General features: G+C 40.0%; 1 protein-coding gene across 1 annotated transcript in view; it reads right to left on the bottom strand.

Moving 5' to 3' along the window:
* LOC139736383 (protein mesh-like) overlaps positions 1–12,783 on the bottom strand; it is a 32,774-nt gene extending 19,991 nt beyond the window's left edge. Inside the window, exons 1-6 of the mRNA XM_071647137.1 lie at positions 12,424–12,783; positions 4,746–4,864; positions 4,075–4,182; positions 2,724–2,963; positions 2,208–2,354; positions 993–1,164 (exon numbers count right to left, since the gene is read on the bottom strand). Coding sequence (XP_071503238.1) covers positions 993–1,164; positions 2,208–2,354; positions 2,724–2,963; positions 4,075–4,182; positions 4,746–4,864; positions 12,424–12,508 — 871 coding nt within the window. The 5' untranslated portion in view covers positions 12,509–12,783. The remainder of the gene's footprint in view (positions 1–992; positions 1,165–2,207; positions 2,355–2,723; positions 2,964–4,074; positions 4,183–4,745; positions 4,865–12,423) is intronic.
* Between the last annotated feature and the right edge of the window lie 327 nt (positions 12,784–13,110).

The raw sequence follows: 13,110 nt of genomic DNA, 5'->3' as shown, positions 1-13,110 counted from the left end.
ATTATATTGGTGAGACAGGGCCCTGCAACGAGTTTAGGGAAATGTTTAAACCCTCATCTGAGTACTCTATCTGAGTATGAACAAAGCTGAACTCATCTATCACAAGAGTACAAGTTTGACATGTCAGAGCAATATACAGTTATTATGGAAACTCGACATAAATAGAGATCTGCTATAACAAAAATAAAAACCTGCTTTAACGAACTAATTTTTCATGTCCAAATGAATTTATTTCCTTTGTTTTTTATGGTTTATTTACGACTAATATATCAAAGTATCTGACATAAAGAACAAAAAGTCGTATGATCCCAAGGATCCCGTTATACCGAGTTTCCACTGTACTAGTAATTCAACGTGCAACCTTGTACCTCTCTCCCTTTCTCACCTATACACACACTTTTTCACACACACACTCACTCTGTCTCTCTCTTTAATACTCTCTCTATTTCTGCCACCCCATGACTTTCTTTCTACCCTCTTTTGTATTTTTATTTTCTTTTTAATTTTCTTCCTTTCCTCCTTCCTTCTTTCTCGTTGTCCATACTTATCATTCCACGTTAGGCATGTTTGGTGTGTCTATCATTGTCGATTCAATCTCCCGATGAATCTGTTATCAACATAACTCAAAGGACATCTTCTCCCATTGTATTACTTTTTTCATTGATCATTTATTATTATAACACAAAACACATGATATCTTAGGAAAACACCAGGGTGTTGTATGGAACCGCGAACCTGCCACTAAGTGCCTGCGGAGAGAAAGCCACTTACTGCAAGTTGCCTTGTAAGAAGGTGAGAAGACTACTTGGTTTTGACCTCTTTGCGCATCAAGTTCTTAAAATTCGCCAACTAGTCACTACTTACTTAAACAAGGTGCAGTAGCAAGTTTATAACAGTTGCCTTCTCTCCCCCCCCCCCCTTCTCTCTCTCTCTCTTTCATAGACAACACGCCTATGGGCGAGATGACAAATCGCCGTGTAAAAGCTACATACCTTTATCGTTTCCGCATGTTGGGTCTATGACGCTGTTACCGTCCACTTTGAAAGCAAACTGGCCGTCCACGTCTACATTTGTAGACGTGGGCAAATCTACGAGCTGAGCATCGTCCCGAGAGTACGGTTCGAGAACAAAATAATTTGTTCCCAACTGCATGTTAAAGCCTATCTGAGATAGACCAACAAAGGGAGGAATGCGTTATGAAAGCCTGATACTAAAGTAGTGGTGGCTCAGTTGGAAAGCAATTTTGAGGCACCGGATTCTTGGACGAGGTACTTAAAGGGAACCAAAGTCCACACATAAATGCTGTTTGAGTGAAAGCAGGAATATAGGTAGAAGACATCAGAGACAATTTGAGGAAAATCAGATAATTGATTCAAAGTTATGAACTTGTATATTTTCGGTGCGGTCATAGATTGCTGGATAAGAAATCTACTGCAGTTGATGGCTTCATTATGGACGACAATAATCATAAAGAAATACAAAGAGATTTCATTATATATTTCATTGTACGGGAAAAGTACGAGGTCATGTAGGTTGTGACGTACACATTATTTAAGTGAAAACGTGTGAATCTTTAATTTCAATTTTGATATATTTCGTTTTCTTTGTAGTGAATGAAACTGGCTGAAACTTTTACCGCTCCGTTTGTTTGAATCTACTCCGCTCTTTTATGTTAAAATGAACATGTGTTTTAAACTTTGGGGGCCGGACACAGATACGGGAAATAGCTGGGACGTTATGTAAGGAACTAGCTAGAGCAGTTGATGAGACCAAAGGCAATAAGCCAGTTCGTAATCAGTTCGTGCACGCAATGGTACAGATGACCTTTTTTGAATGCAATAACAGCCTTGTTTCTTTTTATATTGCCAAATACCAGGTTTGCTGTCAGGTGGATGTGCTGGCAAGCACCATTTTGGCAAAAATCATATTAATAATCATTACATCACAGGTGTTCAAATCAGTGAATTAACAAACCAAAATGCTAATTGGTACAAAATAATGACCTTTTTCTGCTCATGCACAAAGTGGAATTACGAACTGGTTTGTATCTTGTCAATATACGAAGAGGCATGAAGTGTAAGCACCAGACCCCCCCCCCCCCCCCCCAAAAAAAAAAAAAATGTATTTGATTGAATTCTGACATTAATCAAGTGAAATCATATCTAAAAAAAAAGAATTAGGAGAGCATGAATAAGAGAACTATTCACCAGTGCTGCTCCAGCTCCTCCCGGGTCTAGACCAGTTTGCTCATCTCCTCCCATCTTGGTGCCTATTGTCCACTCGATGGTGTCGTAGAGAAAGAACACGAAGGATTCCTGGCCATCTGTCACTAGCACGGCCTGGAAAGTGTCCGTCTGTTCAAATCAATACAATAATAATGAAAATAATGATGATATTAATAATAATAATAATAATAATAATAATAATAATAATAATAATGATAATATACTCATAATGATAGAAAAAATAACAATAACAGTAATACTAATGAGGTCTTCTTTAACCAGGGCAACCTCTTCAGTGCTGCCACTGCTCTACCAGAGGTTCATATAACCCGCTCGTTGCCAGGTACCCATTTCGGCCTGTAGGTAGCCCTACACCTGGGTCGAGAGGAACGTGGTGGGTAAAAAACAACTTGTCCAAGGACGATATTAGCATTCTGCATAAGGCATCGACACCGGTACCTATATAGAACACGAATTATTTTTTTTCCACCAACTTACCGGATTTATGCCGTTTTGGTAGCCAAAGAACGACACGTCCTCCCACGTGACGATAATGACGTCACCGGCTTCGAAGTTCATGTTGCTGCGGAAAAAACTTTGCACCTCACTGGTGGCTCTGGTCAAGACGGCCGAATCCGTCGTTTCCCGGTAAAAGATGTTTCCCTGCGTGGTGATGTCCACGTCTGACCAGAAGGGCAAAATGGCATCTGGTTGTTCATCGTTGTTTCCATCGCCATCCTACAAATATGTGAAATCGGAAATGGGTCTATACGTCACGAGCTCACGGGCCCACGAGTTCTACAGAGCACGAAACATAGAGCCCAAGAGCTATACATCCCACCAGTCATACATCCCACGAGTTATACAACCCAAGAGTTACATACCCCACGAGTCATATCACAGACCACGAGTCATACAGCCCATGAGTTATATATCCTATGAGTTGTACAACTTACGAGTTACCCTGCAGCCCACGAGTCATACACGCTCTGAGCTAGAAATCGACTCATCGCTTGGTTTTTCATCCGTATAAAGTGCATGGACTCTCTCACGGATGTATATAATTTTCCGTAGGGTACACTCTGAAATAGAAAAGGGTAAAATATCGTATAGCAAAAGAATATCAGATTAACAAAAAGTAGTGGTCCAACATTAAGATCAATGTCCTTTTACACAGAATATGCTTCGGTGTAGCTCAACCAATTTTATGAAGGGATGGTGACTGTGGCAAACATGACGTCTGTCTCAACTAATGTCCGATTTTCAGCGGAACAAAAAAAGTAAACATGCAGAGAAATGAATAAAGCTCTCATGTTAGAAATGAATAAATTCCTAATGAGATTTTATCGCGAAAGATTTTGTGTTGGGAACCTTATTGTTTATAGGGAGTGGAATATTGGTTGAATTTTGTTCCAAGTTACGGTTTGTTGCATCTCCTTTATGTTTTTCCTCAGTGGACAAGGTGGGGGGGGGGGGGGGGAGCTTGATTAGTTATGTCACCCAATCTTAACTTTAAGTGTAATCCAGAGCTTTCAATAGGCGAGTGTAAATGAAATGAAACGATAGCATTCTTTCTTGTCAAGCATCTTTAGCGACTTTTTTTCTCTATTTCACAGTATATCTTGGCAACATTGTTTTTCTTTCTTGACTTGATATGTAACCATTTTTTTTTTATCCCAGCAAAGCATATCAAACGGATAAAAATTGTACAATCCAAAAAGTAAACAGAATTGAGAAGTACTCAATCTCTACAAACATGAATAAATCCTTAGAATATTGTAAAGAATGCCTCTATGGTAACGCTAACGATGTAGACGTTATATATTGGCGAATTCAACTTTGTACTTACAAGGTCGTAGTAAAATGGCAAGTTTCTAAATATGGCTGGAGCTGGAGAAGTTCCAGAATATTCGAGATTGGCGGGCTCGTTGAACGTCAAGATGCCATTGTCATTAATCTGTGAGAGAAAATAGGAAATTATGGTGTGATATAAAGAGTTTAATCGCAGAACGGATTAATGACAATTTCTTTACCTTTTAAGGTAGGTCTGTCGGCAGAGAAAACGAAATAAAGCCTTTGCAGTGATACCTCAGATTTGACATTTAAAAACTCATTCTTGAAGTTATGATTTTAAGAATTCCTATTGTCTTGTTATGTTTTGTCGCAAATTATTATCATAATGTTATCTCAAATTTACAGTAATGCAGTTAGCTTTGTGATCAATATCTTATCATTTTCATCAGTTTCTCCACATAATAAGCAAAGATCAACTGCTACAAGAAATCAGCATTAAACACATTTGCGTTCTGATATATGTGGTTTACACACAAACCATGGCCGGCGGAACCGGGGTAGGGGGCCGGGGGGCTACTTTTTTACACCATACAAAGGAATACATAAGGTGTCACCACTTTGAGCCCCCCATCAACTTTTTTTTTAACCCCGGAAGTGCTTTATTGGGATTGACAAATTGTCAAGGATCTCGTTATATTGAGTTTCCACTGTACTTTAGCCACCTACCAAAAGTTCATTGTAGAAGTTTTCTCCAAAAGGGAAATCTTGCTGTAAAACAAGCGTCTGGTAGATGTCGTTGCTATTGGCCATAGTCGAATCCCCCTCAGAGGTGCCATAGGGATACACTGTAAAAATGAAACAAACAAACGATAAATGTTCCATTGATTAAAGGCTTACTTTGGGGCCTTTGTATCCGCTCCTGGCCATTGTTCATATATTATATTGGTTTGCTTTAGTGTATGGCTATGACAGTTTTTGCGATAGGCATGACATCATAGTCAATGACTAACGACTAACGACGATGTAGAATAATGCATTTAGGGAACCACGAGTACGAGACAATTATACAGACCCACTATTCAGTGTATGATGTAAGAAAGAAATGATAACAAATATTGAATGGTACCATGAAATAAAAACAAGCTGTGTACAATATTCATGGGCAACTTGCTATAAAATTCATTGCCGCCGGAAACCTGCTGGATTATATGCTATACTTTTTTATAAAGTTAATAGGTAGGGTTTTTTAGGGCATGAAAATGGTGACTACACAGGTGCAAATGCAATGAGTCATCACCACTCAGGTATGCATTCAAAGTTACTTGGCAAATTCCAGCAAAACAGTGAACATTGTTAATTTCTCTTGTGCTGTCAAGTGTCAAATTATTTTTGAATCCGTGATATCACTCAGCGATTTCACGTTATTTTATGACTTCGGAAAACTGTGTAAAGCTAATTTCCAGTCTATTTGATAGACTGGCAGGAAAGTGCCAGTGATTTTTTTTTTTTTGTTGTTGTTGTTGAAATCAAGCAAATCTTTTATCAATTTTTAGAATGTACGTCTATATTCCGTAACCTATATTACTTTTTTCTCTCTTTTGCACTAAGCTGAAATCATGTTACAGTAACAATGAGCAATAAATGATGAATTATCAAATTTATATCCATGTATGTTCGTAAAGACTGAAAAAAAGTCTACAGTGTGACAAGTTCATGCAAGACAGCACAACACAGTCTTGTTTGAATCTAATACCATTGCAAATTCTGAGTTGCAGGTGTATTAATCATGGAAACAATCGATCAGTGAAATACACTGCACATAAAACCAAAAACATATTAAAACTATATGCATGTCATGTATGAATAGGGAAGAGAGTCCAAACTTCAAGTTTTATACATCTGTTTAGCGTGCACAATGTGCTCTGTATCAGATAAAAACTGGAAAAGTCTACTGTAACCAAATAATAGTCCCGCTCATTCACATTTGTGTGAGAACTCTCTGCGCGTCTTTCAGCTTATCGAAGGTTTAATTAATATCATGGCCACATAACAGAAAAAAAAAGAATTCATGGCACAACTTAAAAAGGTGTTTTCATCCAATCTTCTTCCCTCCCCCATTCTCTCTCTCTCTCTCTCTCTCTCTCTGTTTCCTTTCGAAATGTGATGGCGCCTGTTAATGTCAGCAGGGTTTGTTCAAGAAATCTTACATTTCTTCAGGCGTAAAATGCAAATTACTTTTCAAACGTTCGCATCATTTTACATGTTTGATGCTCGTAAGTTGACTTTTGACGAAAGCGACCTTTCACATATTTATGTCAAACGCGGAAGTTAATGCAAATCGTTCCTGCATGAAGGCTAACATAAACAAAGGAAGAATATGGTTGAAGGTAAATTTAGCGCTAAATTTGATATCAACGTTATTCCAGAAATGAACGGAAATACGAATAGATAGTTGGTTACAGGTTTAATATCAGTACTACTATTGACCTGTGAATACGCTGTGCCTTTTTTATGTCATTATACCTAAGATGGAACAGACTGCAATGATAGATAAACTTGGGTTTAGTGTTGGTGTTGAATCAGTGTTCCTATGACATGTGTAATACACTATTATGTTAATTTCTGTATTAAACTAATCATTGTAACAACTATTGTGATTTTTTTTTTTGTAATACACACAAATATCTTGGAAATATTTGTTATGTCTCTGTTTACTTGCTCTCCTTTCGCATTTTGGTGCAAATGAGATTTTGGTGTAATGATGCAGTATAGGCCTACATGGCCATGTAATACAGATGACTATGAACTTATGAGCATTAAAAAAAGAACTGCGTTTGTATGTGCATTTTAGGGCTATTTCATTCATCAACAGATGATATAGTTTGAATAATCTATTATATTTCTTCTTTTTTGTTATTTTTCAGTTCATGAAAATATTTTGTATTTTTCTGTTGATGATAGTAACAAAACAGATCCAACTCAAATCAATTTATGTGCAAAATCTGAGCATTGTGCACAGATATGATTACATTCATAGAGTAAATGTTTTTTCTTCATTAACATACAAAGACCATCTATTATTATACACAAGTGCATGTATTATCTGCATATGATATGGTAAGCGTCATAGATATTCATTTCTTTTTTTTTATTCTTCTTCTTCTCTCATTATTTCTTTTTCAACCTGTTCGTCCTTACTGAACTGGGGACAAATGAAGCAGTGCCTGTCAGTCTGTGCTGAACGTAGACAGCTTCCGCGTGTGGGCGTGGCGAAGTATAAAATGTTGGAAATTCGCCTTTGTGCCTCCAGAGATGTGATATCGAACTTAACACACGTGATCAAAGTAATTTCAAATCATGCAGACTTTGGCTGTGTTTATCAACTCCTTTTCTCGGCAGAAACAGGTTATCCAAACAGCTGTCAAGGAATTTTTACGAGTTGATAAACGCAAAGCTGTTTTGAGAGCCCTTTAGGAAAGCCTTTTACGAAAGGGTGCGTTTATCAACTCTCCTTTCTCGGCAGAAACAGGTTATCCAAACAGCTTTCAAGGAATTTTCACGAGTTGATAAACGCAAAGCTGTTTTGAAAGCCCTTTAGGAAAGCCTTTTCGAAAGCCCGAAATTTGTGACGATCCAAACAGGTTTCCTAAACAGGTTATCAGAAACCTGTTTGTAAAAGCCTTTCGAAGTTGATAAACGTAAAGCTGTTTTGAAAGCCCTTTAGGTCGCCCTACTGCGGTTACGCAACCATGCGTTTCCGGTTTCTGAAAAGACGAGCGCCACGTGAAGTGCCCACGAGTACGTGTACACAGTTCTGTGTCATGCACGCATCATGCTTGGAACAAGTAGTCCATGGGCCTAGACCCGAAAAGGGGGTTATTGGTACCACCTGAGGTGGCAAAACCTTTTTGGTGTCATTTTGTTTGTCGGACATAGGCTGCGTTTATCAATTTTCCCCAGTTTAAACGACTTTCGAAAGCCCTTTCCATAGCCCTTTCCATAGCCCTTTCGAAAGCCCTTTCCATAGCCCTTTCGAAAGCCCTGTCCACTCCCTGGACTATTAATGTGCCGCTTGTTTTCGTCGGCTGCGTTTATCAACTTTCGATAGCCCTTTCCATAGCCCTTTCCATAGCCCTTTCGAGAGCCCTTTCCAAAGCCCTGACTGCCTGTACTATTAATGTGCCGCTTGTTTTCTAAGAAGGGACGGCGAAAAGCAATTACCATCATAAAGACATATCTTCCCTTGAGAGTGAGGAGTCATGATACAATGCCACATGAATCAATTGTCTTCCTATCTGTGAGGCAGCTCCAGTTTAGCACATACTTCAAATATTTCTGAGTAGCGGCATGAGACATGGGATCAAAGGGAATGAGACTGTTGTTACTTTATTTCTCAAACCTTGTTGGTGAGAGAAACATCTCCTTGTTCAAGCATATACGTGCATTACACACAGCTGTATGTATACACCTGTGTACACGTACTCGTGTGCACTTTACGTGGCGCGCGTCTTTTCAGAAACTGGAAACGCATGGTTACGCAACCGCAGTATAGGGCGACGTAAAGGGCTTTCAAAACAGCTTTGCGTTTATCAACTTCGAAAGGCTTTTACAAACAGGTTTCTGATAACCTGTTTAGGAAACCTGTTTGGATCGTCACAAATTCCGGGCTTTCGAGAAGGCTTTCCTAAAGGGCTTTCAAAACATCTTTGCGTTTATCAACTCGTGAAAATTCCTTGAAAGCTGTTTGGATAACCTGTTTCTGCCGAGAAAGGAGAGTTGATAAACGCACCCTTTCGTAAAAGGCTTTCCTAAAGGGCTATCAAAACAGCTTTGCGTTTATCAACTCGTAAAAATTCCTTGAAAGCTGTTTGGATAACCTGTTTCTGCCGAGAAAAGGAGTTGATAAACGCACCCATAGATATGCTTATCAAGCTATGCTAGCATTTCCAAATGAGTAGCTTAGTCATAATAAATGAATTTTTAACAAATTTGGTCTCGTTTTTATATCCCTTTACTTCTGAATCGAAACTAAACCGCTATACAAAGAAGAGCACTGCCTTCTGTATGTCCACAGGTGTTCTGTTGTTAACGCGGTGCGCTTAGTCTTTATTCAAGGCAGAGAAGGGAATATCCAAGGGTTATGGTGTCCACAGCTGTCACGCGGTGCGCTTAGTCTTTATCTAGACCAATGTACCGTTATCATATCTAAAGTTCCTAATAACAGGGATTATCTATACTGTTTTTATACCACCCTCTCAACAAATACATCAGTTTTAAACAAAAATCACTCTGTTCATTTACAACATTATTAATGTATTTTAGTGTACCGGTACATTGTTTTTCCATTATCTTTCATTGTTGGATGGAAATAAAGCGACATTGGCGTGGTATTAGCGTTTTCACCGTAGCGTTTTCACCGGAAAATGATAAATAATTGAAAAATACGGTAACATTCACGAGGAATTGCTTTTTTGATGTTGTTGTTGTTGTTGTTTTTAGATAAAGGGATATACACTTTATTATAAGCTTTGGATATTCCCTTCGCCGTCTTGAATATTAGACTAAGCGCTGTAGAAATCATAACCCTTGGATATTCCCTTCGCTGCCTTGAATAAAGACTAAGCCCACCGCGTTTACAACAGAACACCTGTGAACATACAGAAGACAGTGCTCTTCTTTGTATAGCGGTTGGTCTCGATTCAGAAGTATAGGGATATAACAACGAGACCAAATTGGTTTTAAATTCATTTATTATGACTAAGCTACTCATTTGGAAATGCTATCATAGCTTGATAAGCATATCTATGCCCGACAAACAAAATGACACCAAAAATGTATTGCCACCTCAGGTGGTATCAATATCTGGCCTGGCCCATGGACTAAAGGAGGTGTTTCTTTCACCAACAAGGTTTGAGAAATAGAGTAACAACAGTCTTGATCCCATGTCTTATGCCGCCACTCAGAAATATTTGAAGTATGTGCTAAACTGGAGCTGCCTCACAGATAGGAAGACAATTGATTCATGTGGCATTGTATCATGACTCCTCACTCTCAAAGGAAGATATGTCTTTATGATGGTAATTGCTTTTCGCCGTCCCGTCTTAAGTCCGTGTCACACCAGCCTTGCGTGCGACTTCCCAAGAACATTTTTGCTATCCGGAGGTCCCCGCAGATGACCCGCACATGACAGTACCTAGCATGTATCTCAAAAGTAGTTACCCGGAGGTGCGCACGCTGGCTCTATTTATCCGCTGCCAAAAAAAGGCCCTGTCACACCAGCTAAGCGGGCTTATTGCGTACGGGGATTTTTCAGCACGCAGAATAATTTCTGCGGCCGGACAAGGTTTAGGGCGAGTTTGGCGTGGGTATTACATGATAAGCGCGTGATACCTAAGTCCTTCTTGCGTGTATTCCGTTGAACTGCATGTTAGGTGCGTGTGTGTCACGTGATAGCTTCGTGATAGTTTATTTTATGTCAGTTACGGGCGACATACGGTCTCTGCAAAGTACCTGCGCCACAACTGCGTGTTATCTGCGTACTAGTCGCCTGCGAGGTGAGTGCTAGCCTGAACAATAGGCTGGTTCGAGTGGATGGGCAAACAATCATTATTTTGTCAATTAGCTTTCAAGAAGTGAAGATGCCCCGTAGACGGAAAGTGCACAAGGGCAGAGAACGTCCAGTGGATGGACAGCCACAAAGCCCGGAAGATTCACAGCAAATGCATCAAATTGCTGCTGAAGTCCATTCGGCGGATGAAGTCCTGTCCGAAAGGGACCAGGTAGTCCTCGACGCCACAGAGGACAGAGGACAAAGAAAAGAATGAGCCCACAAATGGCACGCACTCCCTTCACATAGGCATAGATCAGCGGGCAACTTACCTACTTCATGTGGGTCAAATGCCTGTGAATTGCGGCGGCTACGGCCCTCCTACGGGTGTTCTGCGTGGAACTCTTCGGGCAATCCTCGCGACTCATCCGGAAATAGTTTTGGTCATGCTCAAAACTTTGCTGCGGGAAAATTGGACTAGCGTGCGCACCTTCGGGCAACTAAGGACGAGATAAATGCTAGGTACTGTCAAGTTCGGGCCAACTGCGGAGAGCTCCGGGTAGTAAATTTGTTTCCCCGCGAGTCAAGCCGCAAAACTTCCCCAGATACGGTATGACAAGGCCTTGAGCATGCTCAAAACTTGTTCCGGAAGAGTCACGGGAGTTGCCCGTAGAGGTACGCGCAGAACACAAGTAGGAAACCCTTACCGGTAGCACCTCACAGGCAACTCCAAAGCAGGTACTTCGCAATCCCCGTAAGTCGCTCGTAACAGAAAATGGATCGGTTTCAAAGCTCTCACGCGAGTCACACGGAACGCACGCAAGTAGAAGCTAAGTAGCACGCGTCTAGTAAGTAAGAAACAAGTGCGAAAATTGCAAACATTCTTGTCCGCCCGCGGGAAATCTTCTACGTGCTTTAAACTACCTCCTCGCCACAAGCCCGCGTAGCTTGCCCGGACAGGTGTGACACCGCCTTAAGAAAACAAGCGGCACATTAATAGTACAGGCAGTCAGGGCTTTGGAAAGGGCTCTCGAAAGGACTATGGAAAGGGCTATCGAAAGGGCTATCGAAAGTTGATAAACGCAGCCGACGAAAACAAGCGGCACATAGTACAGGGAGTAGACAGGGCTTTCGAAAGGGCTATGGAAAGGGCTTTCGAAAGTCGTTTAAACTGGGGAAAGTTGATAAACACAGCCAATGTTGTTTAATCTTCTGACCCTTGGATATTTGAATATCGGTAAAGTAAGTTGATAGACATTTATGCGTCGTAAGGTATAATTTGCAACATGTCACTGTAATTATACTACGTTACGACATAGGTCTAATTCAGTATCTTGCAAAGAATACTAATTAGAAATCTTGAAAGGTTGCCAGTGATTGGTAATGAATTCTGGATGGTGATTGGAATGGAATCATATTTCGAAATCACAAAGCGTAACGGTTTCCACTACTCGCTTGATAACCTCCAATGCAGTAAACATTGCTTGATTCTTTAAGACATCGTGTGCTATATCACTCGAATACAGCACGTTTATATAGTCCTGGAAACGCAGGCGTGGTTTTTCTCGCAGATAAGTAGTATTGTATTCAAAGTTGCGTGAATACATAAGCTGGGAATACGTAAAATAAAATCCATATTGGTTAATGGTCAGAAGGTTGGAAAAAAAAAAACGTTGCATGACGATTGGGAAAGATGACAAGCAAAGATTGTTTGAACAATTGTTTCAACAGCAACTAACAGAAATGTTACTCTCTGTACTATCCCGGTGAAATGAATATTTGATTTACATTCATAAGATCAGAACGGAAGAAGAAACAAAATAGATTGGTAGAAATATGTCTAACAAAATAACTCACGTTGGACACTTTGTATTGTCCGAAGAGCACACGTGATTAAAAGACCGATTATCCATGTTGGGCCGCAGTGTCTCCTTCCCGCCATTTTGAAAGACACCAGAGATAATGTTCAGTTACGATCGGAATGATTAGCGTATGATTACGCTGGTTTTAATCCACCTTGGTCACCAGTGCTAAAGATACATTTGTAACGGTCATCTGCTGAAGCCCGACCGAGGAGAAACAGGCGATCCGTTAGGAACCTTTCACCATCCCAGTAAGGATCATACACGCTGCGTTATATTCAACCGAATACTTATTGCAGTTGCCGAATTTGCAATAAAAGAGAAGAAATGGCGGCATTGCGACCACTAGTAAGCTTGAGGGCAGAGGGCATCCAAACTTCGTTTGCATACAGCAAACAAGACGATCAATCACACAATGTCTATACATTTTTTGTTGTCGCAATGTGACGACAGAATGTCTCTGTTTTTGTTTTTGTTTTTGTTTTTTTGTCTTTTCTTCTGTTTTCGATAAGACATTTAGTATACATGATGTATGTTTTGTCCATTTTTTCTTCTCTTTCAAGGCTGTCGTATCATTAAGCTATATGCTTATTGGACCATTCAGTCTTCTGCATTCACACTTCCAATACAATAATGTGCCATAATTCAGTCCGATCATTATGATTCACTTTATCCCGAGTGG

The sequence above is a fragment of the Diadema antillarum genome, unplaced genomic scaffold, assembly GCF_040938485.1.
Source record: "Diadema antillarum isolate AM-2024a unplaced genomic scaffold, OU_Dant_1.0 seq00000643_RagTag, whole genome shotgun sequence".
NCBI lineage: Eukaryota > Metazoa > Echinodermata > Echinoidea > Diadematoida > Diadematidae > Diadema > Diadema antillarum.
The sequence above is the reverse complement of the archived record's forward strand: the minus strand, read 5'-3'. Positions and strand labels throughout refer to the sequence as shown.